General features: G+C 39.7%; 1 protein-coding gene across 1 annotated transcript in view; it reads right to left on the bottom strand.

Moving 5' to 3' along the window:
* The window catches only part of LOC115229611 (cAMP-dependent protein kinase catalytic subunit 1), a 62,571-nt gene that overhangs the window by 21,467 nt on the left and 17,419 nt on the right, over positions 1 to 23,685 (bottom strand). Inside the window, exons 4-8 of the mRNA XM_036499271.1 lie at positions 17,730 to 17,771; positions 13,212 to 13,340; positions 9,725 to 9,823; positions 6,879 to 6,961; positions 3,597 to 3,723 (exon numbers count right to left, since the gene is read on the bottom strand). Of these exons, the coding sequence (XP_036355164.1) occupies positions 3,597 to 3,723; positions 6,879 to 6,961; positions 9,725 to 9,823; positions 13,212 to 13,340; positions 17,730 to 17,771 (480 nt within the window). The remainder of the gene's footprint in view (positions 1 to 3,596; positions 3,724 to 6,878; positions 6,962 to 9,724; positions 9,824 to 13,211; positions 13,341 to 17,729; positions 17,772 to 23,685) is intronic.

Raw genomic sequence — 23,685 nt, 5'->3', positions numbered from 1 at the left:
AAACATAGTTGATAGTTTCTGTTGCCTAGGTAACCTAATTAGCAGTGGAAGATGTTTCTGCAAAATCACAGCAGCCAAAGTAAGAAGAAACTGTAAAAAGTTCCCCTCTGTCGGCAACAGAAAGAATTTAAGGTGCAGGGGCAGATTGTACAAGGTTTGTGTATGATGTGCGATTCTGCATGGGAGCAAACTGAATGCAGGGGACATGTGGAGGCTGGGAAAAAAACGAAAATGAAGCGAGCACATGCTTCACTGGATGTGTAATGTCGATGTGAATGAACAATGAAGTAGAGAGGAGATGGGAGAGAAAAACTGAGCAGAAGAGGAATCAGATGAAATGTGCAAAAGAGAGAGAGAGTGAGAGAGAGAGAGAGAGAGAGAGGGATAGAGAGAGAGAGAGAGGGAGGGATAGAGAGAGAGAGAGAGAGACAACTGAGCTGATACAGACATGTTGTGATCCACATGGAAAAATGTCAAGTTTTATATAAAGAAGTGCTGTGGAGTGGATGGAAGATGTGGAAAAAGGAGTGTAAGGAAGACGTGGAATGGTGAAAGCTGACCTCAACACAAAACAGACAACACTGATGGAATTGACCTGTCCGATGAAGGTTTTATTTGAGGGTTAACATGTATTAAGAGTATTGTTGCTGTGAGAACGATTACCTTCCATGGAAACAATTTTTTTCTACATAATCTTATTTGATTTTGTAAATGAACAATCTGGTGAGTTTATTTCAATGGCCTACAAATGCCTACGAAAAGGTTCTTTGCCCTAGGTGTTGGGAAGACACTCAGCAAGAAAGGGAAACAAAACTGAACGAAGAAGAAAAATTCATAATAATAACAATGGCTTTAAATTTTGGCACAAGGGGAGGAGGTAAGTTGATCACATCGACTCCACTACTTAACTGGTACTCATTCTACTGACCCTGAAAGGATGGAAAGCAAAGTTTACCATAACAGGATTTGAGCTCAGAATGTAAAAAAGCTGGACAAAATACCACAAGGCATTTTATCTGACATGTTAATTATTCAAGCAGTTCACTGCCTTAATAATAATAATAATGGTTTAAAATCTTGCCGCAAGGGCAGCCATTTTAGGGAAGGGGACTTGTCGATGACATCAACTCAACTCCAGTCTACAACTAGTATTTATTTTATCGAGTCCAAAAGGATGAAAGGTTAAGTTGACGTTGGTGCAATTTGAACTCAGAACGTAGTGAAAGGCAAAATAGCGCTAAGCATTTTGTCTAGCACGCTAACGATTCTGCCAGTTCATCAGCTTAATAAAGATAATAACAACAGTTGGTGGATACACTCAAAGGAATTGAACCCAGCTCATGACTTGGTACACAGGAGGGTTTGCAGTTGGAAAAAAAAAAAAAAAAGGGATCAGAAAACCTTGACGACGACAACAACAACGCCAGGAGCTGTGTGTGATGGTGGTGGTGGGTGTATATAAAGTCAAAGTATGTGTATGAGGAGAGAGAGAGAGAGAGAGAAGGTTCACACATGAAAAAGCTGTTAACATATGGAAAAGAAGACGACAAATTATGAACAGTTTAAGGACCAATTTAGGGGTTAGGAAAAAACAACACCAGAGAAAGAGAGAGTGAGAGAGAGAGAAAGAAACCTGAGAAAAAACCCACATATGTTAAAAAGAAAAAGAAAAAACATGAAATCGTAGCAAAAAGAATTATTTAGTGTGGAATGTGTGTGTGTGTGTGTGTGTGTGTGTGTGTGTATATATATACACACACATACACGTAAATATATACACACAGACACACATTATATAATGCGTGATGTGTGTATAGTATGCATGTGAGTTCAGCGATGCAGAGAAGCGTGAAATGAACTGGGGGTGGGGAAGAACTGTTCCGTGAAGATTGACTGGTTTAGGAGTGGGGGAGACAAAGAATGGAATGTTTAAAGATTTTAAAAAGGGTAACATGGAGAGGCACACATATATTATATATATATATATATATATATATATATATATGTATATATATATATATATATATTATATATATATATATTATATATATATATATATATGTATGAGAGATGAACAGATGTAATTAAAAAAGGGGGAAAAAATATATAAAATGGAGAAAAAAAAAGAAGGAAAAGAGATTCAATTTGCTAATTGAATGTTGGAGCCCCATCACCATGGCAACGATGTGAAAGCATGAAATGCAAAAATCCCACCATTTTGTGCGGGTGTATTGCAGAGATGCAGGCTATATACACACACATGAATGTATGTAGAAATACATTATACATACATACATACATATATATATATATATATGCATGTATGTAAGTATGTATGTATATACACACATATGTGTATATATAGATAGATAGAGAGATAGTAGCTGCTGCTACTGACTTTTTTTCTTGGGTGGTGGGCGCTGTGGCGGGTGTCCTAGAAGCATCCCCATGACAAGATGAGAGCGAGGTGAGGTACAATACCTTCAAATAACCCAGATAGTCTATGAGCAAGTTCTCAGGTTTGAGGTCGCGATACATTATATCCAAGTGATGTAAATATTCCAACACCAACACGATTTGTGCGGCATAGAATCGGGAATGCAGCTCACTGTAGAGAAAAAGGGCAAAAGGGCAAAAGGGTTACGATGATAGAGACAAACAACAAAAAGACCAGGCAACAGCAAAGTCACATTCGGTCACACAAGGTTGAACAGCTGTGAAAAAGAAAAAAACAAATAATAAAGATTAAATAAAAAGAAGAAAATAAAATGATGCAGGCATCATCATTTCTCAGAATTGATCTAAACACAGGATTAGGATAATCTTGGATTAATTCATTTCAGAAAATATTACATAAAGTATTTTAAGGGTTGGAAAGGAGCGTATCTCAGGATTAAACTGAATGGGAAAAGAACTGGACTGTAGCTGATCCCTGATCCACAACAGATCAACAGATGTGTCATAGTTGATCCCTGATCCACAACAGATCAACAGATGTGTCATAGTCGATCCCTGATCCACAACAGATCCACAGATGTATTATAGTGAATCCCTAATGCACATTAGATGAAGAGATGTATTATAGTTGATCCCTGATCCACACCAAATCCATGGATGTATTATAGCTAATCGCTGATACAACACAGTTATAGCTCAAGCAATCCCCAGTCTTCGATTGTTGACCAAACTTGAGTTGTCTGTGATGACCCTTGCAGTCTCTCTCTCTCACACACACACACACACACACACACATGACCAAATAATAACTGACGAGTGGAAGTGGTGGGATTTAATTTACAGTGGTAGAAAAGAAGGGGTCAGGAGAGGAGACATATGAATTACTGGGGAATGAAATGAAACGATAAAGGTGGGTAATGGGAAAGAAGTTCAATATTGAAAGGGAAGGGATCGATGGGGAAGAGCAAGACTTCAGGGGGCTGCTGTTTCTTATGGTTTAAAACAATTCTGAGAAAGAAATCAATCGACATCATTTCTGTTTTTCCTTCTTCTTCTTCTTCTTCTTCTTTCTCCTCCTCTTCATCATCTTGTTCTACAAAAGACTTTCAAGTCTGCCAACAACTGCTGGCTTTACTTACTTTCAAGTAACCAGATGAATCAATAAGCAAATTCTCAGGTTTTAAATCTCTGTAAATGATATCCAAGTAGTGCAGATACTCAAACGCCAACACGATTTGAGCCGCATAAAATCTGGAGTGAGGTTCACTGAAGCAGAAGAAATGAAACATGTTACACAACAACAAACCTCTCCTACAACCCTGACCTGAACATCTAGTGTGAGGGGACAGATGGGTCCCGAAGAGGGGGTCGTAAGTGGGTAGGTAGGGGTGAGAGGTGAATCAATGGAACTTGATACTCCCAGTTATTGCATTCACTATTGATCTATAACATTGATCTGTTTTATAGATTATCTGATTGATTGATTGATTAGCTAGTCTGTTATATAGATTAACCGATCGGTTGATTAGCAGGCCAGGCAGGTTTGGCTCTCAGCTGGTTACAATGAGCAGCGTTCCAGTTGATCCGATCAGCAGAACAGCTTGCACATGAAATTTACATGCAAGTGGTTGAGTACCCCACAGACAAGGTCCCATTAATGTGGTTCTCAGGCAAACTCAACATGACAGAGAATGTGACAAGGCTGACCCTTGTGAATTACAGGTACAACTCATTTTTGCCAACTGAGTGGACTTGAACAAGGTGAAGTAAAGTGTCTTGCTCAAGAACACAGTGTGCTGCCTGGAATTGAACTCACAACCTTACGATTGTTAGCTGAATCTCTTAACCACTAAGCCATACGCCTTCTCGATCAGTTGATTAGCTATTGATTCATTCCTCAGTTTTGTTTCCATCATGTACCAGTAATACCCTGGTGTCAAATACTGATTGTGGTGAAGTTGCCAGGATGTCTGACTGGTGCTGCCCTCTACAATAAAGCTACATGACAAACATGGCTGAAGTGGTAGACAAAAAAAGGGTCCCTTTCTGTAAAGAGACCCTACATAAATGTCAGTGGACCCTGTTGTGGCACAATGGTAACAGGTCATGTGACCTGATGAGACAGGGGAAAGATTTGGGGAGACTGAGGAAGTAGAGAAAGTGAGAGTAAACGAGTCAGTAAGGACTGCAAAATCATTGCATTTTACCCAAAACTGAATTAGAAATGAACCATTCTCTTCATGTGGTCCCTTACAAGTGACCCTTGTGTAAAAGAGCTCAAATCCCATCATAGCCGTCCCTGGACAAAGGGAAAGTATCACCTGAACTCTGATACGTCTGATCATTGAATGTTGTCGCATTGAGGGGTGAGGTACCTTTCAAGTGAGACAAGTCAATGTTGACTGGTCAAAGATAACCTTCATCCCCCACTAATCTTTTATTTCTCGCCTGGTTTCCTAATTACATAAAGGACAGGTGAACCTTCCAACACCAACACCTTTCTACTTACAATTACTGGCATATCGAGATAGGAGCAAAAAAGGGCCACATGGAATTGTGTGTGTGTGTATTATAGCTAGGCCATCTGAGGTATTAGGTGCAAGGCTGCTGTCAGCATCACAGACAAAAAGGGATTCAACAAACCTGGCCCACAACATTAATGTGTCGTCCTTCACGTGTGAGACCACAGCTTGAACCCCTCATGCCAGTGACACTTTCAGAACACTGCCCAATCCCTACTTTATAACTCATAAAGGACACCAAGTAATTAGGGAACAGTTAATGACTATAACCTACAGGGTTCCTACCCTGCCTCTCGAATTTGCTTTGTGAGTGTGTGTGTACCTAGAGAGCTTTGAACTAACGCTGGAATCAAATCACAAAATTCATAGCAAAATAAAATTGAAAACACATTTGACATTTATACATACATGTGTATATACATACATATAAATATATAGATAGATGGATGGATATATACATATATATTTATGTATGTATATATATGAAATTACATTAAAACAAACGTTTTACTTCCAAGTTTCCACTGAAGTAAAACCAGCACAAATGCCCCCGTTTCATGAACCAAAGTAGCCCCACTTCTACAACCCAACACATCCACTAAGTGAGGCCCCAAACACTCCCAGCCCTACCCATATTACCCACTGACACCAGATTTACAAGGAGGTGGAAGTGTTGAAGCTATTTTATATCAGAATTAGTGCGGGGAATAGAACTCCTTGTGCTAACAGCTATCAATAATATATGGCATTCATGGAAGGGCTTTGGAGACACCAAGGCTTTAAGAACAACAGCCTAATACATATATACATACATACATATATATATATATATATATATATGAAAGTGTGATGAAAGAGTACAGCAGGGATCACTGCCCCCTGCCAGAGCCTCGTGGAGCTTTTAGGTGTTTTTGCTCAATAAACACTCACAATGCCCGATCTGAGGATTGAAACCGCGATCCTACGACCGCGAGTCCGCTGCCCTAACCACTGGGCCATTGCGCCTCCACTGCTGTACTCTTTCTTTCACTCTTTCTTCTATTGGCCTGCTCGCTTAGCCAGTGGGGTGGCGTCATTTGAAGGCTAAAACAATGCAAACGCATTGTGACCAGCGATGTGTAACAACAACTGATAGTCTGGTCGGTCACGTGATATATATATATATATGTATGTATGTATGTATGTATGTACACACATACATACACACACACAATCACGTGTGTGTGGAATTTTTGTTTTTGTTTCACATGTTTCTTGATGTGAATCCTGTGCTCAACAAGCTAATGTTGTTGTACTTTAGGAGAGTCATACTCTGATTCAAAATATAGAACAACACACAAGGAGTGTATGTTAGCACAAAGGTGTATGGGGGGGGGGCACAGCCATCATTACAGGCTGTGATGAAAGAACTTTGGACAAACCTAAACTGAAATGAAATATAACCAATGTGTGTGTTATATTAGCAGTATGACCCACTCTAATACATTAGACACAATTGAAGAGTATATAAGGGGTGTGTTGACAACAGATGAACCTGAGAAACAACCCCTTATTTCTAGACAGGACCTTATACAAAGGAGTAAATGACCCCTCTATATTTGCTGTGAGGATGAACCCACTGTAACCTCACCCCATACAATGCGGGTCATAACCACTCTGCACTCCAAAAGGAGGTTCACAGCTGATGGAAACCATATTTCTTTTGTGGGACCACGTAGGGATGACCCTTGTAGCACTTTAAAAATATCCCTACATTGGCAGTGGGGAGGGTAGAGGGGAAATTTCAAACAAAATCAACAAAGTCTTTTAAGGAACAGACCTGACCAAATGCTAGGAGATACGGGGGTGGGTGGGGTGCTATGTAACTCAAAAGAATTAATACCGAGTTTTGTTACTCACCTAAACCTTCCTATCCGTCTCAGGTGAGAAAACATCTCTCCGCCAGTCACAAACTCTAGAACCATATAAAGATTGGAATTGTCCTGCAAACAACAACAACAATAAGAATAAGAACATCAATAATGATAACAACATTCAGAATAATCAGGAAAAAGAATAGACAGCGTGGTACCAGTGGCTGCAGGCAGCAAGCCCGCTACGTGTGCAAGACTTCAGTAATCACAACAAAACCTGAGATAAAAAGAAATCATAATCATAATAATGATAATAATGATAATAATAATAATCCTTTCTACAGGAAGCACAGGGCCTCAAATTTGGGGCAAGGGATTAAGTCGATTACATTGACCCCAGTGTGTAACTGGTAGATATTTAATCAATCCCGAAAGGATGAAAGGCAAAGTCAATCCTGGCAGAATTTGAACTCAGAATGTAGCAGCAGACAAAATACCTATTTCTTTACTACCCACAAAGTGCTAAACACAGAGAGGACGGACAAGGATAGACAAACGGTTTAAGTTGATTATATCGACCCCAGTGCGTAACTGGTACTTATTTAATCGACCCCAAAAGGATCAAAGGCAAAGTCAACCTCGGCGGAATTTGAACTCACAACGTAACGGCAGACGAAATACTGCTAAGCGTTTCGCTCAGCATGCTAACGATTCTGCCAGCTTAATAATAATAATCCTCTGCCCTGATGCAGAACCAGGCAATGGCTCTCATGGCTTCTGATCTTAACTGATTGGAAGTGTTATCATGTACATTGTTTTGTCTTGGTATAAAAGATGGGCTACAGCAAATATTCAGCTCAATACCACAGATTTGCTTGTCAGTTGTTTGACCTTAACCAGTTGAGCATGACCCTTAGTGGCTGACGATATGTGCATCTCTGACCACGAGCAGAAGTAGTGGGGGAGCATCATAGCCATGTGTTGAGAGGGATTCTTTGGTGTTTGAATAGTTCACCTCTGAAAACATGGGTGCTTTGTTCATCATCCTTAAACAAACCTTATTCAGGGGCCTTTTGAGCGGGATGGGTTACTCAATCACAAGAAAATTCTGACTGGGCCCCATCTGCAAGGTCATGTGCTGTTTATCTTGATATGAGATTACCATGTCACACACATATGGTCGTGACGCATGTGCCTAGTGTACCCTTATCAGACGGGTATACTGGGCTTTGTAAATCTTACCCCAGTGTCACTTTGATGGCAGCACTGCTCTCTCACTCAATGATAATAATAATAAATGCCTGATGCAGTCCCAGGCAGTGGCTCTCATTGCTCCTGATCTTAACTGACAGGAGGTGTTATCATGTACATTGTTTTGTCTTGGTATAAAAGATGGGCTACAGCAAATATTCTGCTCAATACCATGAGACTTGCTTGTCAGTTGCTTGACCATAACCAGTTGAGCGTTAAATGATGATGATGATGATGATGATATATGTGTGTATGTATGTGTGTGTATATATATATATATATATATATATATATATAAACATACACACATAGTTCACAGAGGAGATCCAGATATTCTTCATATAGAAGACACTTGGTAGTGCCCAAAAGATTCAAACTTTGACTCGGATGTCTTTACAGGATATCAATTCCACAGCATAAAGAATGGCTATAAAAGGGATCAAATTGAGCAGAAATGGAGGCAATTATGTGGATAAAGAAATTAGGCTCATCAAATGTATTAAATACAAAACATGTATATATGTATACATGCAAATCAGGAGAAAGTGAAAGGTTGAAACTTTCAAATGATGAATTTATATGTATAAATCTGTAGATATTTACATAAACAGGTCCAACTTACAAAGAGTACAAACAACAGAGAAAATGAAAGAGGCGGAAGAAAGATACTGTAAGTCCACCAGCTGTTTGTGGGGGTTAGGCGATCCATAATAATGTCGGGAGATTTAGTTCCTTATGAAATGCGACTATATTCAACTTAGGATGAGACAAGCCTCCATCATCAGGGTAGAGAGGATCTAACATTTCAGTTCTTAATTCAGAGAAGTTTAAAGGTGTGTGTGTGTGTGTGTGTGTATACATAGTAAAATAAGGATTCAGAAAGAATTGGGTACTTGAAAAGATATGCACCAGGTAGGGTTGGATAAACCTATGCTTCTAGGATGTTTCACCTGATGATTATGGTTTTTTGTAATAAGCTAATGTTGTCATTCTTCTATTTAAAAATAGAAGCTGACAATTATCCATTGTCTGTTATTATTCATTTATATGTATACATCATCATCATCATCATCGTTTAACGTCCGTTTTCCGCGCTAGCACGGGTTGGACGGTTCGACAGGGGTCTGGGGAGCCAGGGGCTGCTCCAGGCTCCAGTCTGATCTGGCAGTGTTTCTACAGTTGGATGCCCTACCTAACGCCAACCACTCCGCGAGTGTAGTGGGTGCTTTTTACATGCCATATATATATGTATATATATATATACACAAGATAAGAAAATGGAGAAATACACCTAAATCAAATATCAATTACCAGATAATACTCAATCACATACTTTATTAAACCACCACATAAGAGACTGTAGGGTTAAATATAAAAAGCAGAACAAATCAGTGTACATAAAGGAGTGTACATAAAAAAGTGTACATAAAAGAGTAATGTTGTATAATAAGTAGAATATATATAAAAAAGAGAATATACATATAGGAGGGTTGCATTTACAACCCCTATCTCAATTTGTATACATATATATATATATATGTATATATATATATATATACACACACACACACACACACACACATGTATATACATATGCACACACACACACACACACACACACCTGTATTTCTGAAGACTTACCTTATAATGATATTCAAGACTGACGAGAAAAGGGAAAGAGACTGCTTGCAAGATTCGTTTTTCATTTAATGTGTGTTCAACTTGCTTCAGTTTAACAACCTGTTGGGGGAAGAAAAGACACACAGCAATTAGATATTTAATAATGATGATGATGGAGGCCTCTCCTCTCGATTTCAATGTATGACTGTTTGCCAAAGTTAAAAAAGAAAAAGGATTAAAAATTAAAAAAAAGAAGCTGTATCTATTTGCAATGGGGGACAATGATGATATTGATTCTACCTGGGATTGGACAAATGTGTCTGTTGATTGCAGGATAGAATTCTTTCGTTGTTCTGTTTCTTCAACTCAAATTAATTAGAGGCATCCTAACACATTTCACACCACTCGGATCAATGTAGACAAATGACTTTTCTACGATGTCGAATTAAGTTGTAAAGACTTGAAGGATTGCTTCAACTGATCTGTATACCTAAGGACAGGTCTTCCTTTACCAGGGAATCCCTCTGCTTGTCAGCCAGACAAAATATTTTTCTTGCATTAGAACATGTCTTGCCAATCCGCATACTTTCAACACAGGAAATATCACATTTCACGAAAATCTTGACATTTGACACCTTATCTTGCCATTTTATGTTGCAGATAATAATCCTTTCTATTACAGGCAGGTGGGGGGGAGGGGGGAGTGGATTACATTGAACCCAGTATGCAACTGGTATTTATTTTATCCATCCCAAAAGAATGAAAGGCAAAGCTGACCTCAGTGGAGTTTGAACTCAGAACGTAAAGACAGATGAAAAGCTCACAAGCATTTTGTCTGACATGCTAATGACTCTACCAGCAGCTCACTGCCTTTCATGCCGTGGATGATAGTAATAATAATAAAGAAGAAGAACAATGGTAAGAGTGAATGATTCCTTAAAAGAAGGAGACTTCTGAGGACCAGTCACAGAAACCCCACAAAGACATGGTCCCCCTGGCCCGTACGGCTAGTGCCTTCTCTCAGTTGTTCTCTTCCAATCTACAGATGTATACTCAAAGTGGGCCCATTCACTAAGACAATGCTTCCTCTTCTCCTCCACCAGTCAACAAAGAAGCACTTCCTCTTCACTTACCCAGAGGAAGCTGTTTGTTTTCAGCCCTTTCCATTTCGTCCACCACACAACCTCTTTCGTTTAAGGCCACAAGACAGATAAACAATGTCTGTTCCCTTCTGGCAAAGGAAGGCAACAGGATGATTTTCCACAATGGACATAGAGTGTTCGTGTGCACACATGTGTGTATGTGTGTGGTGAGAGTCAGTACTAGATTAACCATTAAGCGAAATAAGCACGCGCTCAGAGCATCAAGGGAAGGGGAGGGGGCACGACAGAAATGGTAAATGGTTTACAGCACAAAAGAAATCCCTTTAAACTTGCCAAAAATAACATTCGGGATGCCTTTGTCTCTACTAAGTATAGATGCAGATGTGTTACATTACTTTTGAGGATCTGATCAAAGACTTTGCAATTCAAAAAAGTTGGAGGAAACTTTTCAAATCTAAATAAATCGGAAATAAAATAAACATTATTTTCTCTCTTTTTGTTTCGTTTTGAGACATCTTTCGAGTGCTTAGGGCATTGATGGTGAAAGTGCATGTGTGTGTATGAGAGAGAGTGTGTGTGTGTATGAGAGAGAGTGTGTGTGTGTATGAGAGAGAGAGTGTGTGTGTATGAGAGAGAGTGTGTGTGTGTATGAGAGAGAGTGTGTGTGTGTTTTGCTGGCCTATCTGACGAGGACCAGCAGGCTGAAATTTTGAAGTCATTGTCACCCCTTTTCTTGTAAAAGTTGAATAAATGTGCAGGCATGAGAGTATGGTAAGACATTTGCTTCCCAACTGCAGGGTTAAAGGTTCAGTCCCAAGGCAGGGCAGTTAGGCAAGTGTTTTCCACTACAGTCTTGGGTCGACCAAAGCTTTTGAGTGGATATGTCTGTGTGTCTTTGTGACTGTGTCTGTCCCCCACCACTGAGTGTTTGTATCCCTGTAACATACCAAAAGGGGCTGACACAATAAATAACAAGCTTCAAAAGAAAAAAAAAAATCACTGGGGTTGATTCATTCAATGAAAAATTCTCAAGGTGGTGCCCCAGCAAGGCCACAGTCTAACAAGTGAAACAAGTAAAAGATAATAGAAGAAGGAACCTATAAAAAAATTTAGAGTTTTATGTGAGGTTGTTTTTATTGCAACTTGACATAAAAATAAACATTAATATATCTATCTATCTATCTATCTATATATCTATATATATATATATATGGATGATGTGTCTACTGTATGTATAATGTTGAAGTGTTGATGTTTCAGGGGAAAAAAAGGAAACTGAGTTGGGGGGGGGGGACAGCAGGGGTGGTGGTGGGTAGAGAAGTGTTGAACATAAGAAACAATGCCTACCACCACACCCCCCAATGCTGACCTTACTCTTTAGGTCAAGTGTTACTGGAGTGGAGACAAAAGCCAGAACTGTAGTAGTAGTAGTAGTAGTAGTAGTGGTGGTGGTGGAATGGCAGTAGTTAGCAGGTGGAAAGAGGGGGAGGTGGGGAGAGAGAGAGAGAGAGAGAGAATGCAGCACATTTCCTGGTGTTTCAGTGTGAATAAAAATTGACAGCTGACAAAGAGGAGAACAGCAGCAACAACAACATCAAAGTCAAATGAGTGACAATATTTTTAATTCACTGAATTGGTAAGGAATCAATGGTTCTTTACAAAAGTAGTGAACAGCCCGTAGCCTACTCGGATGTAGACAGCAGTGACAACTTGCCTTTCCTCCTCTACACAATCACTCTCTCTCTCCATGGCTGTGTGTGTGTATAGAGATGGATATTGAATATTCTATTGGATAATAGGTCATCGAGTTTTCTGCTGGTATTGCCTCCACTGAAATCATTAATTGGAACAGAGCTCAATTAGAGCACTTTAATTAGAGCACTTTAATTAGAGCACTTTAATTCTAGCCTGTTTCTGAGTATTGTTAAAGTTAACAATCTCAACTCAAAATTGTATAATTTATATACACATACATACATACATACATATACCTGCGTGCATGCATACATATGCCCACTGGGGGTGAGGGACTTCTGGTCTTTGTCAAGGCATCCCTCTAGGAGAAGGCTAACTCACATAGACAACTCGTAGCTCTACCGAGCTGAATATCTTGCACTTAGCTTGTCTCTTGGTCCCTTAGTGTATTGTTAGTGAGAGTCATGCTTTCCATGTTACTACTCGTTTAACCCCAGCAGATCTTCCACCAGCTGGTTTTAAACACAGCACATCCATAATAGGAGATATTATTACAATGTGTTTACATTAAATATGATACATAAATAGCTATTTTAATCCAATACTACTTCTGCTGCACATATTTTTGCAGCAAAATAATTCCTCATCTAACACCCCACAGTATAGACTGCAGTAGTGTGGTGACTACAGTGTAAGAGAAAGTGTGTTACCTTTTGTTTGTCCAGTATCTTCATGGCATAGTATTCCTTGTTGGCCTTGTGTTGGACCAACATCACACGGCCAAACGATCCAGTGCCGAGGGTTTTGATTCTGTCAAAGTCATCGAGACAGGCTGTGTTCTGAAAGAGAGAAAGGACGGCATTACAGCACCAGGCACTAGGTTGTGGTGGTCACTTGAAATAACAGCCAAACCATCATTACGTTCTTATAGATAATGCGCACCTAGATGGGATGGTCATGGTTGTAGCGTCTTTGATCATAAGTCTGCTTGATTAGGATTAGACTGTGCTAGGGCCAAACAACAACAACAAGAAAAACAACAGCTGTGAAAGTACAGTGACCTCTGGGAGTGGGGTCGGGTAATCATTTACTGAATGTGGGTGGGTGGGGAGCTGTGCTGAGGACAGGGGTGGAGGTGATGGTGGAGCAGGGTATGAAGCTGATGTGGAGGGGCTACCAGAGAAACACTTGATATTGGGAATGACCCCTACCATATTTTTATGTGGCTCCATTCAGTTGTTAAGTGGGAAATTAGGGGACAGGTAAGATTATGCTGAGGTACAAGAAGATACACATTACGGGGTGGGAGGGGGTCGCATTAGAGCTGGTGAAGGAGAGGTGTAGATGTAACTCCACTCAAAGAATAGCATTGAGTGAGAGATGAGGCTGAGTGTAACCTTGAGTTTGGTTTAAACAACAACACAGACACAGCTGGATTAACTCATTAAAAGATCACTCCCTTTATTAGCTCACACAGATTAACAGGTGACATTGACTTCTAATTAATAACTCCAACACCTGAGAACTGAGATAATGGATTCAAGCTGTTCCGTGTGCATACGCACCTGGCTGTGTGTGTGCGTGAAGGTGTTGCTGTGTGTGTGGAGGTTACATTCACACACAAACAAATACATACGTAAGTGTGAATCTCACACACATGCACAACCATATAAAAATATATGCAAATACACACACACACACCTTCCTAGCATATACACATGCCTCTCTCTTACACACACACACACACACGTCAGTCTATCTCACTCCCATGCACACCCACATCCCACACTGAATGTTTGTTGAGAAATATTGACTATTTACAATGGAAGCAAGAAGCAGGGTGGGATTTATAGGTGAGAAGGTGATGGTGGTGGTGGTGGTGGTGGGGTGTATCTGAGAGTTGTCATAGCAACCTGTGAAATATCATCACTGCAGAGTTCTTAATGCAGTTATGACACTTGCACCTATGGTGAGGGAGACACACACACACACAGAAAAAGCATGTGGTCTACAAGTCAGGACATTGCCCTCACAATTGCCAGATTGTGGGTTTGAATTCTGGACCAGGCAGTGCATTATGTTTTTGTGTTGTTCTGCAGGTGGGAAAGAGATAGAATCATTGTCTTGTTAGCAGAGATGTGTAGCAAGAACAAGTTGTGTAGTTGCATTAAATGATCATTAAGTTTTATTTATACATGTAGCAATCATGAAATTGTGGGCTCACCACACTAATTTGATTGGTTAAGATATCCATCACATGGATTTTTGGTCAGTTATGAGCCCTGTGTCATGATTAGTCAAACGTTGCACAGAAATTGGATTAAAAGTCCAATCACGTTTTGCTTAACATATTTTAAATGACAATTTCTGTATGTGTTCTGGGGCCCACTTCACTCCATAAATTGGTTGAACAAACATTTCAGCAGGTGGGGAGGTGAGGTGAGTTGCAGAAACCAGCTGTCCACACAAGAACCGACACACAACAAAGACATACAAACAATGATGGGATAAGCTTCATCACCAGGATGAGGGAGAAATGACAACCTTAGAGAACTTGCTAATGTTTTCTTTGTGTCCAAACTACTGTGCAAATATTACAAAGGAATAAAGACTCCATGTTGGCTTTCAAGATTGCTTCTCTCATTCAGTCATTCTTATCAAAGCTCATAATACGGAACAAGGAAACACAGACCCTTCATCAAAAATGTTTTACAGTAAATTTCACTCTCCAGATTCTGAGTTCAAATCCCATGCCTGGAAATTATTCCAGTATTCATCTCAAATCTAGTCATGGAGGGCTACAGTTCTAGTAATCTGCTTAACGACCGTAGGGGAGGGTTCTGGCCCTCCCAGGTTGTATAGGGTGTGGAGAAAGTTCACACGCACAGGACTTGTCCAAAAGCTGGTCACCACTAGACACAGTAGCAAAGGTACACATATCCATATATCAACATATGTGGCTGTATGTTAAGAAGTTTGCTTCCCAGCCACAGAGTTCCAGGTTCAGCCCCACTGCATGACACCTTGGGCAAGTATCTTTGACTACAGCATTGACCAAAGCCTTGAGAGTGGATTTGGTAGAAAGAGACAGAAAGAAGCCATGTGTGTGTGTGTATACACACATACACATGCATGTCTGTGTGCATGTCTTTGTATTTGTTCTCCCCGACCACTGCCTGACAACCAGTGTTGGTGCGTTTACACCCACCCCCATAACTTAATGGTTCAGCAAAAGAGATTGATAGAATAATCACAAGTTTCAAAACAAGATTTTTGAAAACAAAGTATTGTGATTGATTCATTTGACTAAAATTGTTGGAGGTGTTGTAGCAGCATAGCCACAGACTAATGACTGAAGCAAGACAGCAGGGATACCTTTTATCCTGGGTCTGCTGGACTGGGCTGACCTGGGGCTAAAAAAACAATTGTATTTTATTAATTTGCTTCTTTTAATAATTTAAAAATTCATTATTGTATAACTGCAATGTTGTTAATGAAGATGAGGATGGTGACGATAAAGGGGGAAGTGGGTGAAAGTGAATCCCTAATTTCATTCACCCCCTTTACACACCCACAACAATTAATGCTGATCCTCCAGTTACAGAAACCATCCTGAATTAATAAAAGGCTGAGAATATCAACTGTCAGCAAACAGAATCGAGGTTACCCAGGCCAAAGGTCACCCTGTCACCTGTGTCCGTCTCTGCAAGCACCTATGGCCCACAGAAAGGGATTCAGTTACACAAACAAGTTGTTTGCATGAAATATGAGTTCGGAAGGGGTTTCATATATCAGCTTCCCGTTAGCTCAGCCCAACATTTGATCCTCTGACACAGCAATCCATACAATAGAGACAATTTGTTATTGTTTAGCTCCAACATAGATACAGGAAATCTCGGATTACATTCTCGTCATCACCATCATTTCATGTCTAATTCTTACATTGCTATGGCTTAACCCTTCAGCATTCAGATTTTCATGTCAAACGTTAATGCTTACTTAGTCATAATGTCTTCAATTAATCATGCGCATTATCTTGTGGCTTCAAAATTTCAGTGATACGATTGTTTATTTTTACTATAACATTGTAAAGTAGGTGTGAGATGTTGGACATGGCCAGTTTGAACATTAAAAAAAAGGCAGAATATTTTGGCCAGATTAAATGCTAAAGGCTAAACAAACTAGTTCAATACAAGACAACACATGGAAGAACAGGGTCATGTTCCAGTGTCCCCTGTGTTGCCTTAGTTTGTATGGCTGGAGGACTGGGTCCTTCTTTTAAGACAGGCTGGTTGCAATGTCTAGCAGGTCACATAACCATATAAAGTAAACTTCATTGTCTCCCAGTAAAAGCAAGGATTTGTGGCCCACGACTCAGGGACGAGGAAACTGAATGACACCAGACTCAAGCCAGAACTGACCTCATTGAGATGCTGCTAGAAGAAGAAAGATAATTAGGATGACCAGCTCAAACCTTGTAAGCATGGAGAGCACATGTAAATTAAGGGGACACACACATCACACAAGTATATCATGCAGATGACATTTTGGGGGGAAAACAAACAATGACATTCGGGGACTCTAACACACACACACACACACACACACACACACACACTTATTTAAGCAAAACAAATACATTGTGTTTGGGACATAAGAAGACAAATATATATTGGGATCTTAAAGATGGTGTTTGGGCCATAACAGAAATGACTGACATAAACTTACCAGGTTTTAGTTGAATAATTGAAAAAAAGGAGAGGGGTATCATAGAATGAGGGTTCACATCACACAAATTGTTATCAAAGGGAAGTTTTATTTCAATTTGGACATCATCATCATCATCAACAACAATATTCATTTATATTAATTTGGAAAAAAAATGACATAAAAAATAACTTGTATCGACTTCATTTGTGAAGGTGCTTTACTTAATTAAAGAGAATTAGGGGGTAAACAGTATGAAAAGGCATTAAAAAGGGAATATCCATAGTATTGCAAAGGGTCAGCTGAAGTGATGGGTTTGCACTTGATTTTCAAGTTGGGATTATTCTAGTTTTTTATGAGAAAGGGTTGGTTATATAGTATGTAGGGACAGAGAGAGGAGGAAGTGACAGGGTTGTGAAGGGAGTGGGTAGGTGATGTGTTGACTGGGATCTAGGGCCTCTAGTGAGAGAAGAGTAAAGGCTAGTCTAGAAATTTCTAAAACTACAGTGTGAACCACTTGCCTGAAAATTGGGTCTTTTGCCTTTTGAAAGTTTGTAAGGGAACTGTAATGATGACAAACAGAAGATGAACTTGCAAAATAAAGGTCAACAAACAGCTAGAAACAACAGTTGGGTGCAGGTGTTCGTTTATTATCGATATAGTGCTATTTAAAACCCTTTGATTCGGTTACAAGCTTAGCTTATAAGGCTCAGCTGAGTCCTTTAACTGAGCCTACAAAACCTTAAGTTGCATGGGGCCAAATCAAACTGTTTTAAATGCCAACATATGTGACTCCTACAAAATGTGCTGAGTGCCTCTTTCTTTCATTTTTTAAATTTCTATATACATATATATATATATATATATATATATTATATATATATATATATACACACACACACACATACACTTGTATGTTATATATTGTGCATTATCTTTGTTGAAAGACAATACACAATATATACATGCATACATATGTATGTATATATTGTGGATTGGTCTTACTGAAATTGTGTCAATCAAAGTGGATTGCTTTCCTATACTCAGTGTCTAATACAGAGTACAAGTGCAGAACTTGATATTTTATTGTTTAAAATTTGGCAGAAACATATCATTGGACTGGGGTAGAGTGTATATAAGATATCCAACTTAATATCAACCTCTAACTGCATTCATAGCTCTGAGTGCATTACAGCTTGTAGCAGAAACAGCTGTAAGCTGATGAAGTTGATTATGTAATTTCTGATGCCATTTATTTAATTTCATATTAACTGCTAAAACACAAACACACACATATATCCAGTGGCATGTATGTAACAAGCACCATCTGTACGTGGTCAATGCCAGTGCCACCTGAATGGCTCCCGCGCCAGTGGCACGTAAAAAGCACCCACTACACTTTCGGAGTGGTTGGTGTTAGGAAGGGCATCCAGCTGTAGAAACCTTGCCAAACCAGACTGAAGCCTGGTGCAGCTTTCTGGCTTGCCAGTCCCAAGTCAAACTGTCCAACCCATGCCAGCATGGAAAACGGACGTTAAATGATGAAGATGTGTGTGTGAGTGTGTGTGTGTATATATATATATACACACACACACATATACATGATGGAATATCCTGTCGAAGACAATGTATGAGTGTTCAGTTTTTGCTGAACGAGACGAAAGATTGATTTGTTTCTTGTGATCAAATGTTGTACATCAGCTCACATCCTCCATCAAATCGACATCGCCTGAACAAGTGGGCAGCACTCAACACATTAGATGCCCAAGTGATCACAGACCAACATGAGATGAAGTGTTTTGCTGGAGAACAAAATGCTTCACCTGATCCAGGAACTGAAACCATGATTCCACGATCCTGATTGCAACACCCCAACCACCAGGCCATGCACTTAGGGGTCACAGTCAAATGACAGAACCATGGAAATTTAGATATATATATCTTAGAGTAGAAATCGGTGGGGTAGTCCTGGCAAACAGACCCCTCCAGTTGTGCATATATGATGAGACTGCCCCTCCCCATTTCAAGGGGGTGGGTGGCCACAGGAAGGGCATTGAGCTATAAAACAATAACAATATACAAAAAGATGAAGACTCATCTCTTGTAGGTGAGAGATAATAAATGGCTGAGATGTGGGCAATGGATTATAGCCACCACATTAACGAATATAAAGAAATGACGGCAGTGGTGATGGTGATAATGATGATGAGGATGGTGATGCTGATGCTGATGGTAGTGGTGATGATGATGATGAAGATGGTCATGGTGATGCTGATGGTAGTGGTGATGATGGTGAATTTCTCAGGAATGGACCCAGATTTTTTAATTCTCTTACTCAATGGTTTAAAACTTTCAGACACCAAAAAGGCAAAAATCACCGACAGAAAACATAAAACATTTTTTAAAAAAAGACAAAAAAAGTTTGTTTTGTATCAAAAAATAACAATTTACAACAAAAATAAATTCAGAAATAATTTTCTCAAATATTTGACAACATTAACTCAAAGAAACATATTTAATAAATGGGAGGATGGTGGTGGTGGTGGTGGTGATGGGGTGACCGTGAGGGGAACCTTGAAAGAAAAGGGCCAGCTGCGTGGTTAAGGATCTCACTTTGCAGCCATGTGGTTTTGGGTTCAAGCCACACTGCATGACACCGTGGGCAAGCGTCTTCTATTTTCACTGCAGGTTGACCAAAGCCTTGTGAGTAGATATGGTAGATGGAAACTGAAAGAAGTCCATTGTGTGGGTGTGTGTCTCTATAAATAGAGAAACAGAGACGAGCAGGCAGACAGACGAGATAAAGACGAAGAGGGAGAGAGGAGGAAAGAGAGAGAGACAAGCAGAGAGACAAGAGAGAGGGAGACAGACAGACAGGTAGGTAGATAGATATTATCAACAGCATTTGACCTCCGCATGTCCATGCTTGTCTGGGCCAGACAGTGGTGACTGAGGCAGATGTCCTTTGGTCGGTTTTGCCCTTCTTGTCACCAACTTTCAGCTATTTCCAAGCAAGGTCAGATTTTCCCAAGGGCAGATGTATTTTGTTACAAGACTGACACCACACATCATCCTGTGGGATGTCGAAGGACATTTCTGGCCAAGGGAAATACTACTTGGCCTGGAGAGAGGTGAATGGCACCAAGAAGAGCATCTGACCATAGAAAATCTGCTTCAATGAATTCCATCTGACCCATGCAAGCATTGAAAGTGGACGTTAAATGAGAATTTTCTCACTGGAGAAACTACAATTTGATCATCATCATTGAATATATTTTCAAACTTGCTCTTTTAAGAAAGGTCGTTAGTGAAATTTGCTTCATCACAATTAGATTCAGTTTTCCTGTAAAGACCATCACAGCCAAATGAAATTGATGTAACACAATTAATGCTCACAATTAACAGTGTTACCAAAATGAACGCTGGCACTTGTTCTATCATTTACCACTGAAACAAGATTTGTTGCCAAGCCAAAGCTGAAGTCAGAAAGTTTCTCAAAGTTCAATAATGATTTTTCAGCAGATAAACTTCCATAAATTTGGATCCCATTGAAATTCCGGGCTTTACCAAATTGGTGTCCATTTACATTGATGTATCTCTGCTTACTTCAACATGTATATCACTCTAAAGAAATATTGAATTTTTCAAAGTTCTTATTTCTTTTTTAATTCTTCTGTTAATCCCAAATTTTTCTCTAATTCCATCAACATTGAAATTCCTTGTCTAAAATGAGAAACAAAAACCATTTTTTTAATCTAATCTCTTCATGAAAATTCCATCAAGAGCAACTCCTTTCACTTTATTTCTTCTACAATTTCATTCTGTTTCTCCAGAAGCTGATGATTTTGGCTGACCAATTCTTATAATTTCTTAGAAAAAGTCTTTAAGGTGGTTTTGTAATTTAGAATTAGTTTTTGAATGATATGTGTGGAAATAGGACCCCAGGAGAGAAGCCCCTGGTTCTAACAAGTGAAATATCAGCAACCAAGTCAGAGATGATCACAGTCAGTAAGAACTAATCAACACCGGACTTCTAAGAGATACAGCAAAGAGACATTAGACAATGTAGTCCAAAAAGGCCTGTGGTTTAGTGGTGAAGGAAAAGTCAATCATAAAGTCATGAGTTCAATTCCCGGCTGTGCGTTGTGTCCTTAAGAAACACATTATATTCCAGTCCACTCAGTTAGCAAAAATGAGTTGTACCAGTAATTCAAAGGGCCCAGTCTGGTCATATTCCGTGTCGTGCTGAATCACCCTGAGAACTACATTAAGGGTACAACTGTCTGTGGTGTCTTCAGCCACTTGCAAGTTAATCTCATGTGCAGTCTCTTCTGTTGATCAGATCAAAAGGAAGATTCATTGTCATAACTAGTGGAATGCCAGTGAGTTATCCTTATGTTTGAATAAAAGATGGAATGGTCATGGCTGGAACATCTTTGATCATTGATCTACTGAATCAGGACTGACCTACAGCTAAACAACAATTACATTATCCAGGGTGTCCTTCTGTGTTATAGCTCCAAGTCAGCTACAATTCAGTGGTTAAAGACGTTCCAGCCATGACCTTCCAATTTTTTATTCAGACATAAGTGCATCTAGGACTACATTATCTAATGTGTCCTCCATTGTTGTTGTTTGTCCCCCAGGTCAGTCCAATGATCAAAAATGTTCCAGTTATGACCATCCCATTTTTCCATTCAGTTTTATTTAATGTGGTCTCCGTTGTTGTTTAGCCCAAGGTCAGTCTTGATCCAACAGACCAATGATCAAAGATGTTCCAGCTATGACCATCCAGTCTTTTCTATGAGGAATGTGTGTAAACAGCCATGCTACATGGCAGTGAAATATGGGCTGTGACTGCTGAAGATATGCGTAGGCTTGAAAGAAATGAAGCTAGTATGATCTGCTGGATGTATAATGTCAGTGTACATACATGACAGAGTGTAAGCACCCTGAGGGAAATGTTGGACCTAAGAAGCATCAGATGCGGTGTGCAAGAGAGACGACTGCGCTGTTATGGTCATGCGATGCATATGGATGAGGAGAGTGGTGTGAAGAAGTGTCACACCCTAGCAGTAGAGGGAACCTGTGGAAGAGGTAGACCAAAGAAGACCTGGGATGAAGTGGTGAAGCACGACCTTCAAACGTTTGGACTCACTGAGGCGATGACAAGTGATGAAGACCATTGGAGATATGCAGTGCTTGAGAAGACCCAGCAAGCTAAGTGAGACCATAAGCAATGCCTATGCTAGTGCAGCATAACCAACCCATTTAAGAGTACCCTTCAATCATTGGGCAATAAACTGCACTAGCGAAGACCTGTTGAGGCAAGTGAAGTCATTGTCGAGACTGATGACAGTACTGCCTGATTGGCACCAGTGTCGATGGTACTTAAAAAGCACCATTCAAGTGTGTTTGTTGACAGTGCTGCTTAACTGGCCCCCATGCTGCTGGCACATAAAAAGCACCATTCAAGTGTAGTCGATGCCAGTACTGCCTGATTTACCCTTGTGCTGGTGGTACGTAAAAAGCACCGACTACATTGTCGGAGTGGTTGGCATTAGGAAGGGCATCCAGCTGTAGAAACATTGCCAGATCAGATCGGAGCCTGGTGCAGCCTTCTGGCTTGCCAGTTCTCAGTCCATGGAAAGAAGATATTAAAAGACGACGATGATGATAATATATATATATATATATATATATATATATACACATACAAAGTATGAAGGTTTAGTTCACAGGTGATCTAAATGATTAGGTACGCCAGGTAAGTGCTGTAATGGATTACGAGGGCTCCAAAGTTACAGCTGAGACGATAGTTATGGAGCCATTGCAGATTTCTGATGCAGCAGATATATAATATTGTATACAACTTGAGATGTTTGCCTTTGCCTTAATGGATGATTCTTTATTAGAGCCTTCATTCGTTTATCAAACTTGTCAAAACAAAATCAAATGACCATTCTGATTTTGTTTTGATGAGTTTGATAAACAAACGAAAGTGCTAACAAAGAATTATCCAAAATTCTGACTACCTTCTTTTTCTTGATATACAATACTTGTACACCACTTCAAACACTCTAAATATATATATATATATATATATATTTGAGAGATATATATATATTTGAGATGAAGACCCATCAAGCCAAGGAAAACCGCAGTCATGGCAGATACTGGTGTCATGCAAATGGCACCCATGCTGGTGGTACGTAGAAGCACCCACTACACTCTCAGAGTGGTTAGCATTAGGAAGGACATCCAGCCATAGAAACCATGCCAAATCAGACTGGAGTCTGGTGCAGCCTTTCAGCTTGCCGGCCCTGGTTAAACTGTCCAACCCATGCCAGCATGGACAACGGACGTTAAATGATGGTGGTGATATACATACAATTGTGTATATTAAATGATATTTATCTCTTTCTGGAAAGAGTACTTTTTTGTAGATTCTACATATAATGGAACTGTTATAAATAT

The sequence above is a fragment of the Octopus sinensis genome, unplaced genomic scaffold (assembly GCF_006345805.1).
Source record: "Octopus sinensis unplaced genomic scaffold, ASM634580v1 Contig13193, whole genome shotgun sequence".
Taxonomy (NCBI): Eukaryota; Metazoa; Mollusca; class Cephalopoda; order Octopoda; family Octopodidae; genus Octopus; species Octopus sinensis.
Note: the sequence above shows the minus strand (reverse complement) of the source record. Positions and strands in the feature narration are given on the sequence as shown.